This window comes from Heterodontus francisci, chromosome 30 (assembly GCF_036365525.1).
Source record: "Heterodontus francisci isolate sHetFra1 chromosome 30, sHetFra1.hap1, whole genome shotgun sequence".
Taxonomy (NCBI): Eukaryota; Metazoa; Chordata; class Chondrichthyes; order Heterodontiformes; family Heterodontidae; genus Heterodontus; species Heterodontus francisci.
The window spans coordinates 52,589,888-52,611,914 of NC_090400.1; the positions used below are offsets into that span (position 1 = coordinate 52,589,888).

Genomic DNA, 22,027 nt, shown 5'->3' on the forward strand with positions numbered 1-22,027 from the left:
GATGTGTGTAGAACTGCTTGTGTAGTAGCTCTGTATATGTTATATCTATCTATCTATCTATCTATATATACATGTTCCAGTTAAGTTTGATGTAGTCCTGTGAGTATGACAATAGTTCACATACCAAAGGAACAAGTAATATTACATGGTGGCACCGTTTGGGATATATTTTTCTGAAGAGCACCAAATATTACATCATGGCAGTGTTTGGTTTTTTTCTGAAGAATACACCAAGAGAGAACAAGGAACAACAGGTTTCTTACCAGGAATGCAGTTGATAGAAGACCCCATAACAGTGCAGTGAGCTAGGACTTCAGACAGGACCCTGGGAGGTGTTGAAACTCTGTGAGTCTAGCAGGCAAATTGCCAGGAGATCGGCGCTTTCAACTAATGTGGCAGCGGGTCAAAAAATTTGAAAAGAATCAGCCACAACCACGACTGCTTTAGTTTTCCCTTTTTTTGCTTTGTGGTTGGGTCTTAAGCTGAAAAGAGTGGGAAGAGCTCAACAGCACCACTGGAGGTCCAGCACAGAGTAGAAAGGCTGGCTTTGGTAGCTGCTTGTACTGCAAGCTACAGCTCTTTGCAGAGAAAAAAAACAGGCCAACAAAATCTCACTAGGTTACTAATATTTCCCAGTCTTTGATTCTTGGATCCCCCAGACCATGACCCCCACCACCAAATATTGTTTCCAGGTCTGCCACTGACCTTAACTCCTCTGGAGGTCTTTCCTCCACAGCTTCCAACTTCATAGTCACCCAACCCCGTACATCCCACTTCTATCTCCTTCCCGAGATCCATAAACAGGACTGCCCAGGTACCCTCATCGTTTCAGCCTGTTCCTGCCCCAATGAACTGATTTCTTCATATCTTGACTCTATTTTTTCTCCTCTTTTCCGGTCTCTCCTCGTCTACATCTGTGACTCTTCTGATGTCCTCCATCACTTAAACAGTTTCCAAATTCCTGGCCCTAAATGTCTCCTCTTCACCAAGGACATCCAATGTTTCTGCACCTCCAGCCCCATGAGGACAGTCTATGGGCTCTCCACTTCTTCCTTGAATGGAGGTCTAACCAGTTTCTATCCACGATCACCCTCCTCCACCTGGCGGAACGTGTTCTCATAATGAACAACTTCTCCTATAACTCATCTCACTTCCTCCAAATTGAAGGTGTTGCTATGAGTACCCACATGGGTCCTAGCTATGTTTGCTGTTTTGTGGCATATGTGGAACATTTCTTGTCCCGGTCCTACTCGGGCTCCCTCCCTCAACTCTTTTTCTGTTACATTGATGATGGTATCAGTGCTGTTTCTTGCTTTTACTCTGAACTAGAAAACTTCATCAATTTCTTCCAATTTCCACCCTCTCTCACCTTCTCATGTCCATCTTTGAATTTTCCCTCACCTTCCTTGACTTCTCTATCTCCATTTCTGAGAACAGGCTATCAACAAATATTCATCATAAGCCCACTGATTTCCACAGCTACCTTGACTACACTTCCTCACACCCTGCATCGTGTAAAGGCTTCATTCCATTCTCCCAGTTTCTTGGTCTCCGTCTGTTCTGGTGATCCAACCTTTCATACTGGTGTGTCTGACATGTCTTCCTATCTCCTCAACCGAGGATTCCCCCACACTCCCCACCCACTGTGGTTGACAGAGCCTCGACCATGTCCGGCCCATTTCCCATACCTGCTCTCACGCCTTCCCCTCCTTCCTAGAACCACAACAGGGTTCCTTTTGTCTTCACCTTTCACCCCACCAGCCTCAGTATTCAACGGATCATCCTCCACCATTTCCGTCACCTCCAGCGTGATGTCACCAAACACATCTGCCCCTCCCCTCGGGGACTCGGGCATTTGGAAGAGACCGTGTCCTCCGTGACACCCTAGACCACTCCTCAATTACCTCCAACACCCCATCTCCTTCCCATGGCACCTTTCCATGCAAGTGTAGGAGATGGAAAGCCTGCCCTTTTACCTCCTCTGTCCTCACTGTCCAAAGCCTCAAACACTCCTTCCAGGTGAAACAGCAATTTACACGTACTTCTCTCAAACCACTATAATGCAGTCGTTGCTCACAACATGGTCTGTTCTACACTAGGAGACCAAATGCAGATTGCATGACTGATTTGTGGAACACCTCTGTTCAGTCTATAAGAATGACCCTGAGTTTCTCGTGGCCTATCATTTTAATTCTCTTCCTTGCCCTCACGCTGATCTCTTTGTCCTCGGCCTACTGCAGCATTCCAACGGAGCTCAACACAAGCTCAAGGAACAGCACTTCATCTTTCGATTAGGCACTTCAACGCCTTCCAGACTCAACAGTGAGTTCAACAAGTTCAAATCAGAATCTCTGCCCCCATTTGGTTTCCTTTGCTTTGCAGGTTTCAGTCTTAATCTTCTTTTGCTTTCGGATGGCGGCTGTTCGTGGTTCTGCTATTCACAGCTCCTCTGGACACAATGTTTGTCTCTTTACTTGTCCCATTATCACTCCCTTTGGCTCTGCACCATCACAGACCTTCCCTTTTGTTTTTCCATCTTCCCCCATTTGACCTACTTAAAACCGACCTTCCTACTTTTCCCAGTTCTGATGAAGGGTCACAGATCTGAAACATTAACTCTGTTTTTCTCTCCACAGATGCTCCCAGACCAGCTGAGTATTTCCACCATTTTCTGTTTTTATTTGCTTCCCAGCTCGGCTTACCATTCCACCATTCACACACTATGTAATAGATAAATAGAACATATTACAGTTACCACATCATCAATTTTGCTTTCTTTGAGGTAAGTGTTTCCAGGTATAAGGAGTGAATAGAGTTGATATACAGATTAGCCATGATCTGATTGAATGGCAGAGCAGGCTCGAGGGGCCAAATGGCCTACTCCTGTTCCTATGTTTTTTACAGTATGAAGATTCCTGTTGACAGCTCACCTATTTTGTGACATTTGATTAATTTTAGTGAAGAAAATTAACAAATAGAAACTCTTTTTCTGAATTTGTGAAATCATAGGACAGGAGTTGATCAGATAAAACCCTTCAGGCTGCACTGAAGGAGATAGTTTCCCCAACAATCTTAATTTCAATCTAAAATTATTTGTATAAATTCTTAAGGGTTCGGTTGAAATGTTCACAGCCCTGGCATCAAATAATTGGTTAGTAATGACTAATGGTAACACATCCCCAACTAGTTGAATAATCTATCTGTAAGAGGGAGTGAGGGGTGACAAGAGAGCTTTCAGGCATTTCTGAATTCACTTTGTAAACTATATGACGTTGAGTTTTTAATGCTTGTGGAATCTTTTTGTACTAACTTGTCAGTGGTGAAGATATAACCGACCACAGCACATATAGCTCCCTGTATCACACAAATCACTGAACACAGAACCCTGTTCAAGTGGAAGGACAAGAAATTACGATTGAAAGTTCGACATGCAAATAATTCTGACCAACTAGTCTATTATAAATTCCAGGCAACCCACTTAAATGAAAACAGCAATTCAGAGTCTCTTTTCTCCCCACCTTTCTCCACCACCCATGTGACTTGAGCATATACTGCAGGCTGACATTCCAGTGCAGAACTGAGGGAGTGCTGCATTATCAGAGGTGCTAAACTAAGATCCTGCTTTCTGAAGTGGATCCAGCATTTCAAACGGGAGCAGGGATGTTATCCCGTATTTCCTGGCCAATATTTATCCCTCAGTCAACATCACCAAAGTCGATTGCTCGATATCACATTGCTGTTTGTGGGATCTTGCTGTGCATAAATTGACCGCGGCATTTCCTCCATTACAACAATGACTTCACTACAAAAGTAGTTTATTGGCCATCTTTCTTAATGTCTTCCTAACTTAATCAACTTATTACAGAATATAGACTTTAACCATCACTTGCCGGATTATGCATTAGTGAATTAAACAGCCTAAGATTTAATAAATAATTGGAGTTTCAAAATGCAAAGCAATGTTCACGTGTCCATTTGGCTCTTTGTATTGAAATAGTTTAAGTTTCACAAATGTTAAATGTGTAACTGTGGGAGGCACTTAGCATAGGACAATATCCTTTTAGCTGGAAAGTCTTTTCCGTGGACTCTATTCTGTTTTAAGTTGACCAGGTTTAGTAGGACAGAGAAGTGGAGGATCCTAAATGAACACTGTCCTTACAGTTACTCCACCTCCTTCTCCACAAACATCAGTTAATTTCTGTTGTGACTGCGACTTCGGAGAGTCCCAGTGATCTGCAATTACTGATCCGAATACATCGAGGTGGAGGAACACGGAGACTGTTAAACTTTCTATCGAGGATCAAGGAAAAGGTAAATTTCATTGGCGGGTGGTGGGGAAACCCACATCAGTAAGTCCTCTGCTCCAAAGCTTCTGGAACAACTGGACACATTGTGGAGCTTCTGGGGAGCGGGAAACTAAATCGGGAGCATAATAAAGAGATCGATAAGACTAACATAAACAAAAAATGATTGCCCAGAATTTCCTGTATAGTTGCAGCAAAAAACACAGCGTAATTGCAGCGCAATGCTGACTTTTACCCTTTCTCAGACTACATCTGAATTTCCTCGATCTTTCTCATCCACCCAGTCCCTTCGCCGCTTATTAACGCAGCTCGCTCCACACCCGCCATGTGATGGAGCGGACAAGGCGAATTTCCTGCATTTACGCTCTGGGAACAGGTGGAAACTTACAACCAAAATTGCATACGCTTCAGGATCCCTAGTCACTTCATCTCGGCTTAACTCAGCTCTGCAAGTAATTGGTTGTGTAAATTGTGAGCCGCATGGAAGATGGCAGGATCCCCAAAGACACATTGTACAGCGAGCTCGCCACTGGTATCAGACCCACCGGCCGTCCATGTCTCCGTTATAAAGACGTCTGCAAACGCGACATGAAATCGTGTGACATTGATCACAAGTCGTGGGAGTCAGTTGCCAGCATTCGCCAGAGCTGGCGGGCAGCCATAAAGACAGGGCTAAATTGTGGCGAGTCGAAGAGACTTAGTAGTTGGCAGGAAAAAAGACAGAGGCGCAAGGGGAGAGCCAACTGTGCAACAGCCCCAACAAACAAATTTCTCTGCAGCACCTGTGGAAGAGCCTGTTACTCCAGAATTGGCCTTTATAGCCACTCCAGGCGCTGCTTCACAAACCACTGACCACCTCCAGGCGCGTATCCATTGTCTCTCGAGATAAGGAGGCCCAAAAGAAATTAGGACAAAACTAACTCACCATTCCGGTTTTTGGCAAATTCAAATGCATTGCATTAATCAGTTCATTGCATGATTATGTTTCATTCACATTTAAACAGATTAACAGCAAGAAATGGCAGATATCTGATCTTGAAATAGACAAGCAAGAGCATTGTCTACTGGTTAGAAATTGTAACTTTGTTAGTTACCATTGGTTAACCTGCCATGGTTTTCTGTTACGTTATTTTTGTCACTCTGTTTCTGTCCTGTTGCTTGTCTAACGCTTTAAGTGTCATGTTCCAATTTTCCTATTTTGATTTGAAGTTTCCTACTAATTACACTGAACTGCGATTGTAGCCTTCTAGGTGTGTCTCCATGCCAGGTTGTGTATTGGTGCAATGCCATTCTTTATTCTGACCCGTGATTGGATGATTCTTTCCAAGTGACTTGTTCCCAATCAGATCCTCTCAACTACATCTCCCAGATTTGTTTCTTGTTTTCAGTGTAGTGTAATCTGTTTTCAGATTACACTAACATCCAGTACTTTTCATAAAAGCAAAATATTGCAGATGCTGGAAATCTGAAATAAAAACAAGAAATGCTGGAAATACTCAGCAGGTCCGGCAGCATCTGTGGAGAGAGAAGCAGAGTCAACGTTTCAGGTCAGTGACCCTTCGTCAGAACTGACAAATGTTAGAAATGTGAAAGGTCATAAGCAAGTAAAGCGGGGGTGGGGCATGAGTTAACAAAGGAGAAGGTGTAGATAGGACAAGGTCACAGAATAGCTGACCAGAAGGTCGTGGAGCAAAGGCAAACAATATGTTAATGGCGTGTTGAAAGACCAAGCATTAGTACAGATAGGGTGTTAACGGACTGGAAATTGAACAGCCGCAAGTACAAACATGAAAAAAACAGTGAGTAAACAAACGGAACAAACTAAGATGAAATAAAATAAAACAAACACAAAAAAAAGAAAAAATAACTAAAAATAAAAGTAAAATGGGGGGCCCGTCATGCTCTGAAATTATTGAACTCAATGTTCAGTCTGGCAGGCTGTAGTTTGCCTAATCGGTAAATGAGATGCTGTTCCTCGAGCTTGCATTGATGTTCACTGGAACACTGCAACAATCCCAGGACAGAGATGTGAGCACGAGAGCAGGAGGGAGTGTTGAAATGGCAAGCAATCAGAAGCTCGGGGTCATGCTTGCGGACTGAGGGGAGGTGTTCCGCAAAGCGGCCACCCAGTCTGCATTTGGTCTCCCCAGTGTAGAGGAGACCACATTGTGAGCAGCAAATGCAGTATACTACATTGAAAGAAGTACAAGTAAATCGCTGCTTCACCTGAAAGGAATGTTTGGGGCCTGGGACAGTGAGGAGAGAGGAGGTAAATGGACAGGTATTACACCTCCTGTGATTGCAGGAGAAGGTGCCGTGGGAAGGGGACGAGGTGGTGGGGGTAATGGAGGAGTGGACCAGGGTGCTGCGGAGGGAACGATCCCTTCGGAATGCTGACAGTGGAAGGGTGGGGAAGATGCGTTTGGTTGTGGCATCACGCTGGAGATGGCAGAAATGGCGGAGGATGATCCTTTGGATATGGAGGCTGATGGGGTGGAAAGTGAGGACAAGGGGAACCCTGTTGCGGTTCTGGGAGGGAGGGGAAGGGGTGAGGGTAGAGGTGCGGGAAATGGGCCGGACACAGTTGAGGGCCCTGTCAACCACAGTGGGGGGGAATCTTCGGTTGAGGAAAAAGGAAGACATATCAGAAGCGCTGACATGGAAGGTAGCATCATCAGAGTAGATGCGTCGGAGACGGAGAAACTGGGAGAATGGAATGGAGTCCTTACAGGAAGCAGGGTGTGAAGAAGTGTAGTCGAGGTAGCTATGAGAGTCGGTGGGCTTATAATGGATATTAGTAGACAGCCTATCCCCAGAGATGGAGATAGAGAAGTTGAGGAAGGGAAGGGAAGTGTCAGAGATGGACCATGTAAAGGTGAGAGAAGGGTGGAAATTAGAAGCAAAGTTGATAAAGTTTTCCAGTTTATGGCGGGAGCAGGAAACGGCACCGATACAGTCATCAACGTACTGGAAAAAGAGTTGGGGGAGGGGGCCTGAGTAGGACTGGAACAAGGAATGTTCGACATATCCCACAAAAAGACGGGCATAACTAGGACCCATGCAAGTACTCATAGCAACACTTTTTACTTGAAGGAAGTGAGTGGAGTTGAAAGAGAAGTTGTTCAATGTGAGAACAAGTTCAGCCAGGTGGAGGAGGGTGGTGGTGGATGGGGACTGGTTGGGCCTCTGTTCCAGGAAGAAGCCATGACTCTTCTGATTCCCTACATCAATTTGACAATTTCCATTTTCCTGGCCCCAACCACCTCCTCTTCACTATGGACGTCCAATCTCGCTACACCTCCACCCCCCACCAGGACGGTTTGAGGGCTCTCCGCTTCTTCCTTGAACAGAATAATACTGGGCAATGAGCACTGAATAATCAACTGCTGGAGGGTTCATCCATTTATTGTGTGGGATGTATACATATTTGCTTTTATGGTCTGTTAATGAAAGAGCATTTATATAGCACCTTTCACATCCTCAGGATGTTTCAAAGTGTTCAACAGCCAATTAATGCTGTTTGAAGTGTAGTCACGGGGGTAGATTTTCAACCTGCCACCCAGGTGTAAAACTGGTGTTACAGATCCCCGGATTTCATTTCCACACATTGCCAATTCACAATGCCAGCTTTAAGCCCTGGCAGCAAGTTAAACATGTACCAATGCATCTATTATTGTTCGAGGTAAATGGTGTTTGTAAAAATGTTGAATTTAATGATTAGGGTTATTACCGACAGTGAGACAGCATTTTTGCAGAACCTTTGTCTCATGGACTGCAAAGGTTCAAGAAGAAGCCTCACCACCAGCTTCTCAAAGGTCAACTAGGGATGACCAATAAATGCCAGGCTTGTCAGCCACACCCACATCCTGAAAATGAATAAGAAACACACAAATGTCACTGGACATCAGTGAATCTCAGCAACTTTACCTCAGAAGCAAAATTTTGGTGGTATCAATATTTGCAAGAAATGACCATTGTATCACAAATCACTCTAACTGACATAATCCATGAGTGCAACTTCTCAGTGTAGTTCACATGTTACACAGGACACTGAGTACATCCTTCACCCCTACTCTACCTCAAAGTGGACACCAGCCAATAGTGCAGAGTTAAATCATTCATTCATTCTGCTTTCTCACCTATTGTGATGGAAGTTTTAAAAACTGACATAATTAATATTTGATTGCTTATATGTAGCAATCCTGCAAAAGTGTCAAACCCTAAACGTAGATGCTGCAACTCCTGCAGCTCTGAAAGGACAATTATTAAAAATTAATCATGACCAAAAGTCTGGGTATGAAAATAGATTTAAGGATGTAACCACATATTACATCAGAAGGGGGCGGTGAATAGAATGGAGAGGAGTAACATAACGTGGGATGGTTAATGGGATGGGATGTGGGGGAGGGGAAGCCCAAACGAGAGAAGTATAATAACTGGTTTATTTTTCCTTTCCAGTGAAGAATTGGAAAATGGAGAATTCAATGCAACTAAGCTCTGGTAATGTTACCGAGACACGTGGAACCTTACTGAGGAAAATGAAGAGATTGACACCTGTCAACTTCTGGCAGGAAGTGAAACATATTTCCCGACTAGCTGGGCCAGTGGTGAGTTTACACCCGTCTAACATCTCATCATATCCTTCATACTCTGCTTTCTGCAGAAACGTATCTAATTGTCTACCATTATATAATCTCCTTCAATAAGCTCACGTATACAATTCACTTCACTGCAGCCAATTATATAATCCCCTTCAATTAACCAATTCATACAATGGTCATCACTATGCCTCTTTATAAAATTGCCTTCACTGATTCCATTTATACAATTCATTTTATTGAACCCCTTTGGAAAATCCACTTCAAAGGCCTTGCCTGCTAACTTATTCCACAACTGGCTACCTTAAAGGTGAAAGTGTGGTGCTTTACTTTGTTTTATTACTTCAAAGGCCATTATTTTTTTTATTCGTTCATGGGATGTGGGCGTCACTGGCCAGGCCAGCATTTATTGCCCATCCCTAATTGCCTTTGAGAAGGTGGTGGTGAGCTGCCTTCTTGAACTGCTGCAGTCCTTAGGGGAGGGGGGGGGGGGGTGGCGGGGGGTGGGTAGGTACACCCAAAGTGCTGTTAGGAAGGGAAAATTCCTAATTTATGTATCCCGAAATTTGAACCCTTCATCAAAGTGAATGATGTGCCTGGATCAACGTAGTCACGTTCCTACATCATCTTGATAACCTCATTGAAATCACCTGAACATTGCATCACCTTTTTGAAGAAAAAAGGCAATTGTTTTCAGTAGGAAATATGGTTGGTTTAATTAGATTCCAAGTATTTTTAAAGTTTAAAAGAGTATGATCAAAATTAAATCACCAGTGTATATTATTTACAATTCATTTTCCGTTTACAGTTTTTGTCACAGCTGATGATACTTCTAATAAATATTGTCAGCACCGCGTTCTGTGGACATTTAGGAAAAGTTGAATTGGACGCAGTTAGTCTCGCCACAGCTGTGAGTTTATGTTCAGAATGTGCACGTTTATTTCATTATAATTTATTCTCTATAAAATAATGATCAAACCATATTGCTTCCTCTCCGTTTTAAGCTTAGTGCCTTTATCAGCTAATGAACAGCCTGTGCTTTACCTGCTGCTCTCAGCAGAAGGGCAACTGCACAGTGATGAGGATTGTCAGAGGATACAGCAGGATATAGATCGGTTGGAGACTTGGGCGGAGAAATGGCAGATGGAGTTTAATTCGGACAAATGTGAGGTAATGCATTTTGGAAGGTCTAATGCAGGTGGGAAGTATACAGTAAATGGCAGAACCCTTAGGAGTATTGACAGGCAGAGAGATCTGGGCGTACAGGTCCACAGGTCACTGAAAGTGGCAACGCAGGTGGAGTCAACGCAGTCAAGAAGGCATACGGCATGCTTGCCTTCATCGGTCGGGGCATAGAGTATAAAAATAGGCAAGTCCTGCTGCAGCTGTACAGAACTTTAGTTAGGCCACACTTAGAATATTGGGTGCAATTCTGGTCGCCACACTACCAGAAGGACGTGGAGGCTTTGGAGAGGGTACAGAAGAGGTTTAACAGGATGTTGCCTGGTCTGGAGGGCATTAGCTATGAGGAGAGGTTGGAAAAACTCGGATTGTTTTCACTGGAACGACGGAGGTGGAGGGGCGACATGATAGAGGTTTACAAAGTTATAAGCAGCATGGACAGAGTGGATAGTCAGAAGCTTTTTCCCAGGGTGGAAGAGTCAGTTACTAGGGGACATAGGTTTAAGGTGAGAGGGGCAAAGTTTAGAGGGGATGTGCGAGGCAAGTTCTTTACACAGAGGGTGTTGAGTGCCTGGAACGTGTTGCTGGGGGAGGTGGTGGAAGCAGGTACCATAGAGACGTTTAAGAGGCATCTTGACAAATACATGAATAGGATGGGAATAGAGGGATACGGAACCCGGAAGTGCAGAAGGTTTTAGTGTAGGCAGGCATCAGGATCGGCGCAGGCTTAGAGGGCCGAATGGCCTGTTCCTGTGTTGTACTGTTCTTTGTTCTTTGTACACAACTGCAATTGGCTTCAGTGGCCCTAAGCTAAAGAACAGAAACATCAGCAAGGAATTACAGCTCTTCACCATTGTCAATGACCCATCCTGGAGGTCCAGTGTGTTTGGACGTTTGTTGGGAATGAGATTGGGCTCAATCTTGATGTTCTTCATGGGCTGATAATCTTCTGGCAGTCACTTGACTCACACATGAAGATTGACCACTTCTGCAAAGCTTTCAGGGGCTGCTGAGGCCCATGGAACTCTATCCACAGCAATAACAACTTGCATTTATATAGCACCTTTAACGTAGTAAAACATCCAGGAGTGTTATCAGACAAAAAAATTGACACTGAGCCAAGAAGACGTTAGGATCGGTGACCAAATGTTTGGTCAAAGAGATAGATTTTAAGGAATGCCCTTAAAGGACAGGAGAGAGGTGGAGAGGTAGAGAGTTTTAGGATGGAAATGCCAGAGATCAGGGGCCAGACTGTTAATGCCTGCTGGGTGCGGGGGCGGACGCGAGCTCGATTTACAGATCGGGTCCTCGGAGGTCAGCCTGAGTCCCACCACCTCCGGAACACGAAGCCATGAAGGGATGCTAGGAGGAAGTGAACAGAACCCTGCATGCTTCCAATTAAGTTCCTGTTGAACTCATTGTAGAGCTCATTAACTGGATTGCTAGCGGCAGTTTGGGATTTTTAAAGGTAGGGTAGGGGGAGAACGCCATGTCTGGAACACGGCAGAATGTACAGGAATGTGAACGCTGCAGGGGGCTATGGGAAGGGCTGATTAAAATAATGCTGAGGCATAAAAGAAAGCTCAGCTGCTTAAACAGTATCACAGAGTAGCCACTGCTGGAGCTGCAAAACTTGTTTCTCTTAGGGGAGAGTGACAGGAATCTGGAGAGGGACGTGAGCCCACTGGCATCACTTGAGCACCTGGGGTTGGCAGGGAAGGCCTTGTGAGCCCCATTCAGATGGGAACAGAGCAGTCGGGATGAGCTTCAGCAGATGCAACCTCTTGGACTGCAGGAGGCCAGAGGAGCACAGTGGGGGGTAGCTGCAGGGGGAAGAAGGTGCTACCCTAGACAGTGGGTCTACCACCCAAGAGTCAGCTACCTGCAAATGACAGAGTACCATTGCCGTAGGAGGCTGTGACTATACAGGCAGATGGTCTTGGACCTCTGTGTTCTGATCCACGATAGCCTGAGGCCTCGCATCCACTACCACCCCCCACCCACACCCCCGGAAGTCCCTTACTTGCAGCCGTCAAGGTCACCGTCACCCTGAATCTCTATGCAACTGGGTCATTTCAGGGATTACCTGCAGACCTAGGTGGCATCCCGCAGTCGTCAGCTTATTACGCCATCAGACAGCTCACGGATGACATATGCTGGGGGGTGGTGGACTACATCCAATTTGACACAGATGGGCCTGTGCAGGCACAGTGGGAATTGGGTTTCACCTCCATCACTGTAGGGCATCATCGATTGTGCCCGTATAGCTGACTGTCCAGTGAGATTCATCAACAGGAAGGGCTTCCACTCCCTCAACTGGTCTGTGACCATAACAAAAGCTTCCTCCATGCGTGTGCTCCCTTTCCTGGCAGCTGCCTTGACTCCTTCATCCTCCGGGAGTCAAGGGCTGCCTCGGATCTTCACTACATCCCCCCAAGTGCGTGGACAGATCCAAGAGAACAAGCAAAATTCCTTGAAGAGATGACTCCCTCCTCTACTGGAGCCCCAGACAGAGGTGATACAAAAAAATGCCAGATGCTTAGCAGGCCAACCATTGAGCAGGTCAATGGGTTTGTGAAGATGCGATTCCAGTGCCTGGACCAATTGGGTGTTTCTCTCCAATACCCTCCTGCAAGGGTCTTGGTCATTGTGGTGGTCTGCTGTGCTCTCCATAATATGGCCCTTCAGAGGGTGTGGACCTTGAGGACAGTGAGGCCCTGGAAGGAGACAGCTTATTCGGAGAGGAGCCGGAGGCATGAGTGGAGAAGGAAGAGGAGACAGAGAGGGATAACCCTGAATGGAGAGGTGGCCCTGCTACATGACAAGGTGGCTTTCTCCTGCCACCCTCCGGGAAAAGGACCTCTCTCCTTCCCCTCGCTGCCTCCAGTATTCGATGCAGGTGGACATCGATGAAGCGAGGGTTTGCCCTAGCCCTAGTGCCCAGGCCTCCAGCTCCCCTGTGACATCTCTCTTCCCTCTGGTGCTGAGGAAGGCAGATCTATCCCTCAGGACAACAAGCAGCCTCAGTGATAGATGCTGTGGGATTCTACATGAGTCCCACATTTGATCTGACTCACCTCCATTCCCAGCCCCACTGGCTCTAAATGGAAAGGAAACCCGTGTCCAGACCAATTCAGGGCTTACCCATTTGAAAATCGCAATCTGAATCAGTTTCCTATTGGAGGTGGGTTTCTCACCCAGAACCAGACATAGCTCCTGTTTCCTGCCTCCATAACGAAAATCCAAGCTAGGGATCAGGAAGCTGAAAGCCAATGGTGTGGCAAAGGAAGTGGAGAATGCACAAAAGGCCAGAACTGGAGGGAGACAGAGTTTATTTATTTATTTATTTATTATTTATTTAGAGATACAGCACTGAAACAGGCCCTTCGGCCCACCGATTCTGTGCCGACCAACAGCCACCCATTTATACTAACCCTACAGTAATCCCATATTCCCTACCACCTACCTACACTAGGGGCAATTTACAACAGCCAATTTGCCTATCACCTGCAATTCTTTTGGAGGGTTGCAGGGATGGAACAGGTTATAGAGATAGGGAAGGGCAAGGGCATGGAAGAATTTGAACACAAGGATAAGAATTCTAAATTTGAGGCATTGGCGGACTGGTAGCCTATGTAGATCAATGTGCACAGGGATCATGAGCGATCTTGCCTCTAAATGTTTAAAAATTGTGCGCAGCCAAGAGCACGGTCGCGCACACACTATAACTTAAAGGGACGAAACTGTGTTCGGCCTGTTGCAGGAACATTGCAGGAACATTGGTCATCGGTCAAGGGATTTGGTGCAAGTTAAGATATAGGCAGAAGAGTTTTGGATGAGCTCAATTTAGGGAGGGCTGGCCAGGAAAGCATTGGAATAGTTGAGTCTGAAGCAAACAAAAGCAGATCAAGAGTTTGTACCTGCTGGGAAGAAGAGGAAAAGAAAAAAAAAATGAGGAGCAAAAAAAAATCACAATGGTATTTTATTCATTTATATCTAAAGTCATATCCTGTTTTATTTTGTAACATATTGATGAGATCTAGGAAGATATTGCTCAATGCTTCCTTTTCTTTTCTTTATTTCTTTTGTACAGTCCGTAACTGTATCAGGTATCTCCATAGGTGTCGGGTTGTCTCAAGCGTGTGACACACTTATATCTCAGGTAGGTGCAACTAACTCTAGGCTGTACATTGGGCAGTGTTACCCACTTAATGGAGCAAAATATAATTACCTATCGCAGAGAATAATAAGTCTTTAAAGTTCAGGCCTTGGGAAACTCAGTTCCCTGTGTAAATTTGAGCCACACAGACCAGGGAAGTACCAAATACGATTTCTCATGGGTCCTGAATCAGCTGATCTCAGTGAGTGCAAGGCTGCTACAATTGGCCTTGACACTCTTGAGCTGTGGATAGGAAAATGATCCAGTGATTCGGAACAAACAAGTAAGGAGGTTGGAGGTGAAATTTAACTTGGGAGGTGATGCAAAACAGCCAATAGAAAATGTAATTGAAAGAAAATTGAGAGAACACATTAACTAGGGGTTTAAGACGCTGAGAGCAATAAATGATGCAAACACCAGCAGGTTATTTAACTGAGCTGTGAGCACAAAATTAAAGGTCTTGATGTGATAAAATGAAGTCTTTGGGATTAGAACAGCTCTTCCCACCCTGCAGTTTATTGGGTATCCACAATAGACTCTCAACTACAGCAGTTAATGCTTTGTTAATTAACAACTTTATAAAAGAGCTGGATGGATATCAGGTTAGAAATGGGATTGGTGATTATACACGGAAGTACAGAAAGATCTGATTAAAGTCTGTAACCAATGAGATAGTTGCTGCAGTGTATGTAAAGTTGTTCAGATGCACTTGTGGTCTGAACAATACTGGCACGTCAAATGCTAAGCATAGCGGTTGGTTAAGAGAAATATTTTATTCTAATTATTTATATATTGTTGCAGTTATTCATTGTAGAGAAAAATGGTGTCCATCGGAATGTGATGGAATGGTCAATATCGAAACGATTCACTTTAACAAAACTTTTGTTCTGATTTTCAGACGTTTGGCAGTAAGAACTTGAAGCGAATTGGAGTGATTCTCCAGAGAGGGATTCTCATTCTCATGATAACCTGCTTTCCCTGCTGGGCTATCTTCATAAACTTTGAGCACATTTTATTGGCTTTCAAACTGTCTCCTGCAGTAGCCAAGTGAGAGTATTGTCTATTACAATTTTATTCCAACTTGCAGGCATCCCGGGCAGCTGAATCAAAAAAGGCATTAGATCCCTTAATTATGTAAATGAGACAGTACAATGAATGTTGATTTCATGTCTGCAGCAATGTTGGGCCAGACCAGATATTAGTAGAAAATTCAGAGTTGCCGGGGTGACCATCTCTACAATATATTGTTTCCCTTTTTATATTGCGTCTCCCACCGAAGCCCGGCTGAGACTCCACTATATGCCAGGTCCAATCCTCTGCCTTCATTGTTGTGGCCCCGCATGTTGGTACTTCACTGTGCTGCATGACTTTGCTACCTCAGTTTGAGTTCACCTTTGATTACAGATGGTGATGTTTTATGGTTTCCCTATTGTTACCAGCAACTTCTATTTTTCTTGCAGGTTAACACAACTCTATGTGAAGATATTTATTCCTGCTCTTCCTGTAAGTAAATCATTACAGGCAGCACCACTTCTTGCCTAGATAATGGATGAAGTCTTGAACAGCTGAAAGATTGGTGCTATCAGAGCTCTAGCACCTCACCCAAGTCACTGTTTTCCTCGTCTGTGCCTAAGAACATAAGAAGTTGGGACATTTTCTGATCGGGAGACAGTATCTAGTGGGTTAGTAGTTAGTGGGCCTCAACGTTTTTCAATCTATATCGAAGACTTAGATGTGGTGACAGACTGTAATGTATTCAAGGTTGTTCATGATACAAAGTTAGGTGGGAATGTAAGCTGTGAGAGCACACAAGTGGAGTAGGAGTAGGCCATCCAGCCTCTCAAACCTCCTCCGCCATTCACTAAGAGCCCAGCTGATCTTCTACCTCAGCTACATCTTCCTGCATGATCCCCACATCCCTTGATTAGCTTAGTATCCAAAAATCTATTGATCACTGACTGGTTACATTCAACGACTGAGCATCCACAGCTGTTTCTGGTAGAGAATTCCAACCCTCTGAGTGAAGGAACTTCTCATCTCAGTTCTAAATGGCCGACTTCTTATTCAAACACATTGACACCTGGTTCTAGACTCTGCAGCCAGGAGAAGCATCCTCCCAGCCTATACCCTGTCAATCTCCTCAAGCATTTTGTATGTTTCAATGAGATTACCTCTCATTCTTCTAAACTCTGGGGAATATAGACCTAATCTACTCAATCTCTCCTCATGTGATAATCCCCTTATTTGAGGAATCAGTCTGGTTAACCTTTGTTGCACTCCCTCCAGGGCAAGTATGCCCTTTGTTAGGTAAGGAGACCAAAACTGTAAACAGTACTCCAGGTGTGGTCTGCCAAGGCCCTATACAATTGCAAGAAAACTTCTATATTTTTACACTCCAATTCCTTTGTAATAAAGCTTAACATACCATTTGCTTTCCATTTGCAGCAATTAGCTGCATCTGTCTGTACACTTTCTGCGATTCGTGTATGAGGACATCCAGATCCCTTTGAATAGCCTGTCACCATTTAAAAGTATTCTGCTTATCTCCGATCTTCTTACTTAACTCATTTAATCTGTCTAAGTCCTTTTGCAGCCTCTTTGTGTGCTCTCACAACTTACTTTCCCACCTAGCTTTGTATCATGAGCAACCTCGGATACATTACAGTCTGTCACCACATCTAAGTCCTTGATATAGATTGAAAAACGTTGAGGCCCACTAACTACTAACCCACTAGTTACTGTCTCCCAATCAGAAAATGTCCCATTTATTCCTGCTTTCTGCTTTCTGTCCATTAACCAATCCTCAATCCATGCTAATATATTACGTCAATTCCATGAGCCCTAATTTTGTTTAGTATCCTTTTGTGCAGCACCTTATCGAATGCTTTTTGAAAATGCAAATACACTGCATCCACTGGTTCCCCCTTATCCATCTCACTAGTTACACCCTCAAAAAACTCTAACAGATTTGTCAAACATGATTTCCCTTTCACAAATCCATGTTTACTCCACCCAATCATTAGATGATTGTTTAAGTTCCCTGTTATCACGCCCCGAATAATAGTTTCTAGCATTTTCTCTGCTACTGATGTCAGGCTAACTGGCTTATAGTTCCCTGTTTTCTCTCTCCTTCCTTGTTCAAATCAGGTTACGTTTGCCAACTTCCAATCCACGGGGATCGTTGTAGAACCTAGAGAATTCTGGAAGATCAAAACCAATATATCCATTATCCCTGCAACCATCTCTTTTAACATTCTAGGGTGAAGGACATCAAGACAGCAGATTTATTGACTTCCAGTGCCTTTAATTTCTGCAGCTTTATTTCTTTACTGATACTAACATCCTTCAGTCCCTCACTTTCACAAGACCCTTTGATTGCCAGTATTTCCATATGATTGTTTCTGTCTTCCTCTATGTAGACAGCTGCAAAGTATTTATTTAATGTTCCTGCCATTTCCCTATTTCCCATTATAGTTTCTCCTATCTCCATCACTGAGAGATCCACATTCACTCTCACTGATCACTTCCTTATTACATACCGATTGAACCTGTTACAATTTATTTTTATATCTCTAGCTAGCTCTCCCATTTTCTTTTCTTTATCAGTTTCTCTTATATACTTTACTGCATTTTAAAATCGTTCCAATTCTAAGGCTTACTACTCTTTTTGGCAACGTTATAAGCCTCTGTCTTTAATGAAATACTGTCTTCAACCTCTCTTGTTAGCCACTGTTGGATCACTTTTCCTATGGGGAGTTTTTAATTTTTAAAGGAATCTATAATCATTGTGAATTATAAAATAACTCTTTAAATGTTTGTCATTGCCTACCTATCTACTTTAACCAAATTGCCCATCATACCTGTGTAATTTGCTTTGTTTTGATTTAAGATCCTTGTTTTGTACTTAACTACATCACTCTCAAACTCGATATTAAATGCCATCATATTATGATCACTCTTCCGCATAGTCTCCTTTACCCAAAGATTATTAATTAACTCTGTCTCATTTCACAAAACAGCCTGTTCCCTAGTTGGTTCCATAACATGCTAATCTAGAAAGCTATCTTGAATGCATTCCATGAACTCATCCCCCACATTATTACTCCAAATTTGGTTTGTGCAATCTAGATGAAGATTAAGCTCCATCATGGTTACTGTATTATTGTTATTGCATACACAGAGTGAGAATGAGAGTGAGTGTTGGCAGAATCTTTGATCATAAAGAGCATTACAGGTGAACCTATCCCTGCCTCACATAATGTCCATACACACACACTTTCCATCATAAGTAACTACTGGCCACTAAGATTGATTTATTTCTTACCCTTCATGGTCCAGGATTGCTGAGGATCATAACATTATGACACGTGCTTTCCGGTGTCCTGCTCAATCCTCAGCCTTCCTCGTTGACTCAGTAACAGACTAGCTGGTGCATTTGCCAAATGAGCCACTAGGGGAGCTCCTTGGCGCCCTTCAATCTAGAAAGACTTGCATTTATATAGCCTTTCATGACTTCAGCACATCCCAAAGCACTTTACAGACAGTGAAATACTTTTGAAGTGTAGTTCCTGTTTTAATGTAGGAAACACAGCAGTCAATTTGTGCACAGCAAACAAAGAGCAATGCAATCATTGACCAGATGAATGACTAGATCATTTATCTTCTTAATAATGTTGGCTGAGGGATAAATATTGGTGAGGACACCAGATGGACCCCACTTCTAACTGGTGCCTTGGGATCTTTTACATCCAACTGATGAAGCACATGGGTCCTTGGTTTGAAGTCGCATCTGAAATGCAGTAATCATTCAGTCCTGCACTGAGAATGTCAGCCTAGATTTTTTGAATTCAAGTTTCTGGAGTGGGACTTGAACCCACAATCTTCTGACTCAGAAGTAAGAGCAATACCAACTAACACAGTACTGCAGAGCTTGGACTTTTCATGTTCTAAGCAGCTATAGCTTGGGCCATAGAGGGCCTGTGCAAATTGTCTAGTCTGGTTGAACATAATCCCAACACAAATCTGCCTCAAATATTTGAAGGAAGTATGGATGTAACTTTCTTTTCTATTTCAATAATGATTGATACACTATCTGCTGCTAATTATTTTCAATATTCTTTCTTAGGCAACATTTCTTTATGACTTAGAGATCAGATACCTTCAGAATCAGGTAAAGGCACTGAATTTTGGAGGATGCATGAAATTACTTTAATAATTATTGCAGTAAGATATATTTTGGGAGTCTTCTATTTCATTTCCCTTATTTCGATGGTCAACTGCAATTGGGCAGAGGATTCATAATATTTCAGGAGCTAATTTGGAAAAAGTGGTAACAGTTGCACATTATTTACGGTGATGAGACAGGCAATTCTACCCAAGAGATCCACTCTGGTGTTTGTACTTAACACAAACCTCCTCTCACCCTTCTTCATCTAACCCCATCAACATATCCTTCTATTCCTTTCTCCCTCATTTGTTTATCTAGCTTTGCCTTAAATGTGTCAATGCTATTCATGTCTACTACTCCTTGTGGCTGAATAAATGAAATTAGCTTCTCAGCTCAAAGGGATCGAGTGAGGGTCATTTCCACCTTCACTGCCTGGACAGTAATCTGATGGAGCCGATTGTCTAATGTAGAACCTGCCCAATTTTCATGCCGCTGAAATAAGAGGGATAAAATCACATGATGTCAACAATGGGTTTGTGATCTGTTTTGCCAGATTTTCACCCAGACTGTGAATGTGAAAATGACTGCAGTGTTAGTAATGATTTAATGGGAGTAAATCTCTCCCCAGCGAAATACTGAGAGACAGCACCTTAGCGTTGGCGCTTTGATTCTCTATTCCCCCAGTGCGTTGATGCCGACCTTTTAGTTTGTTCTCAGGAGGTGGGCAATGCTGGCAAGGCTGCATTTATTGCTCATCCTTATTTGCCCTGAGACAGTGATAACGAGCCTTCTCTTTGAACTGCTGCAGTCTGTGTAGTGCTGGTACTCCCTTGATGCTGTTAGGTAAAGAATTCCAGGATATTGACCTAGGACAATGAAGCAGCAACTACACATGTCCAAGTCAGGATGGTGTGGGACAGAAGGGAACCTGCACACAGTGGATTTCCCATGACATTGTTGTTCTTGAGTTCTTTTGATGGTAGAGGTCATGGGGGATTGCTGGGGAGATGTACTCACAAAAGTAAGCTGGGTGAGAATCTGCAGTGCATCCTGTAGACAGTAGATACTGCAGCCACAGTCACAGTGTGCCACTGGTAGGGGGGGTGGATACTGAGTCTAGGGACATCAATAAAGCAAATCAAGCTTCATGAGTGTTGACGTAGTTGCCTTCATCCAACTGAGTGTTCAGTATTCAACCAGATTCCGACTCTGAGATGGTAGAGAGGCTTTGAGGAAATTGTAGGTGAGTCTTATATTGCAGAATACTCAGTATCAATCCTGCCTTGTAGCTATAGTGTTGATATGGACCTGTAAGATAGTGCAGTTGATGTACTTACAGTTGGCAATGTATACACACACACACACACACATGCTCGCACAAGCATACACACACATGCACACACATGTGCATACACACACCTTTATGGAGCAAGATTTCAAAGGAGAAACCCTTACATTCCTTCATTTGTAGATTGTTCCATTGGTGAATCCAACTCAGAGAGCATGAAATGGCAGCATCAGGGGAATTGGTTGAGCGGGACACTTATCAGAGAGATGAGCCTATCAACTAAAAGCAGTAGAAACAAGTCTCCTGCATTCTGGGGGAAGCACAATGATAGATGGAGCAGCTCCCCGGAGAAAGGGAATTAGAATTTGTTGATCTAACTGCAAATGTGGGCAAGTTGTCGGCACCTACAAGCAGGCAAGTTCCAGCAATGAGCCTGACCCAAGTGAGGGAAAAGGGATCCTGTTAGATCAGGGCTCATTGTACCCCAAACATGGACATTGGGAGAGCAGTTGCACCCTATCTTCCTGCTATCTTGGCACCATGTCACATACCCTGTTGGTTTATTGAAGGACACAGTGGCGCAGTGGTTAGCACCGCAGCCTCACAGCTCCAGGGACCCGTGTTCAATTCCGGGTACTGCCTGTGTGGAGTTTGCAAGTTCTCCCTGTGTCTGCGTGGGTTTTCTCCGGGTGCTCCAGTTTCCTCCCACAAGCCAAAAGACTTGCAGGTTGATAGGTAAATTGGCCATTATAAATTGTCACTAGTATAGGTAGGTGGTAGGGAAATATAGGAACAGGTGGGGATGTTTGGTAGGAATATGGGATTAGTGTAGGATTAGTATAAATGGGTGGTTGATGTTCGGCACAGACTCGGTGGGCCGAAGGGCCTGTTTCAGTGCTGTATCTCTAATCTAATCTAATCTAATTCCGAGGACTGACTTTATTGTTTTGTTCCCATCTCAGGGAATCATCATGCCTCAGATTTTCGTTGGTTTCATAGCCAACATCTTCAATGCTGTGATCAATTATCTCTTCCTTTATGTGCTGACGCTGGGAGTTTCGTAAGTAGCAAAGAACCTTAAAAACATTTTATAATATCTGATACATAAAACTTCCACTGAACAATGACCCAGATTTCATTTAAAGCTGCTGTTAATATGTGAACTTGGTGTTTTTCAGAGGCTCGGCTGCTGCCAATGTTGTCTCTCAGTACTGTCAAGCTATTCTCCTGTTTGTATACATTCGATGGAAAAGGTTGTACGTTAAGACCTGGACAGGTAGGGCCCAGGGGGTAATTTACACTTTGGACAATGGTGTCTAATAGACAATA

At 43.7% G+C, this 22,027-nt stretch overlaps 1 protein-coding gene across 4 annotated transcripts in view; it reads left to right on the forward strand.

The window, feature by feature from the left end:
- The window catches only part of LOC137346785 (multidrug and toxin extrusion protein 1-like), a 44,548-nt gene that overhangs the window by 7,470 nt on the left and 15,051 nt on the right, over nt 1–22,027 (forward strand). The window contains exons 1-9 of one of the 4 annotated variants that reach the window (XM_068010629.1): nt 3,970–4,311; nt 8,763–8,911; nt 9,711–9,812; nt 14,178–14,246; nt 15,142–15,290; nt 15,704–15,746; nt 19,369–19,413; nt 21,661–21,758; nt 21,877–21,974. In XM_068010629.1, the coding sequence (XP_067866730.1) occupies nt 8,777–8,911; nt 9,711–9,812; nt 14,178–14,246; nt 15,142–15,290; nt 15,704–15,746; nt 19,369–19,413; nt 21,661–21,758; nt 21,877–21,974 (739 nt within the window). In that variant the 5' untranslated portion in view covers nt 3,970–4,311; nt 8,763–8,776. Of the gene's footprint in view, nt 1–3,969; nt 4,312–5,442; nt 5,852–8,762; nt 8,912–9,710; nt 9,813–9,906; nt 10,073–14,177; nt 14,247–15,141; nt 15,291–15,703; nt 15,747–19,368; nt 19,414–21,660; nt 21,759–21,876; nt 21,975–22,027 lie in introns of those variants that run through there. The other 3 variants (XM_068010628.1, XM_068010630.1, XM_068010631.1) reach the window with 3 other exon arrangements.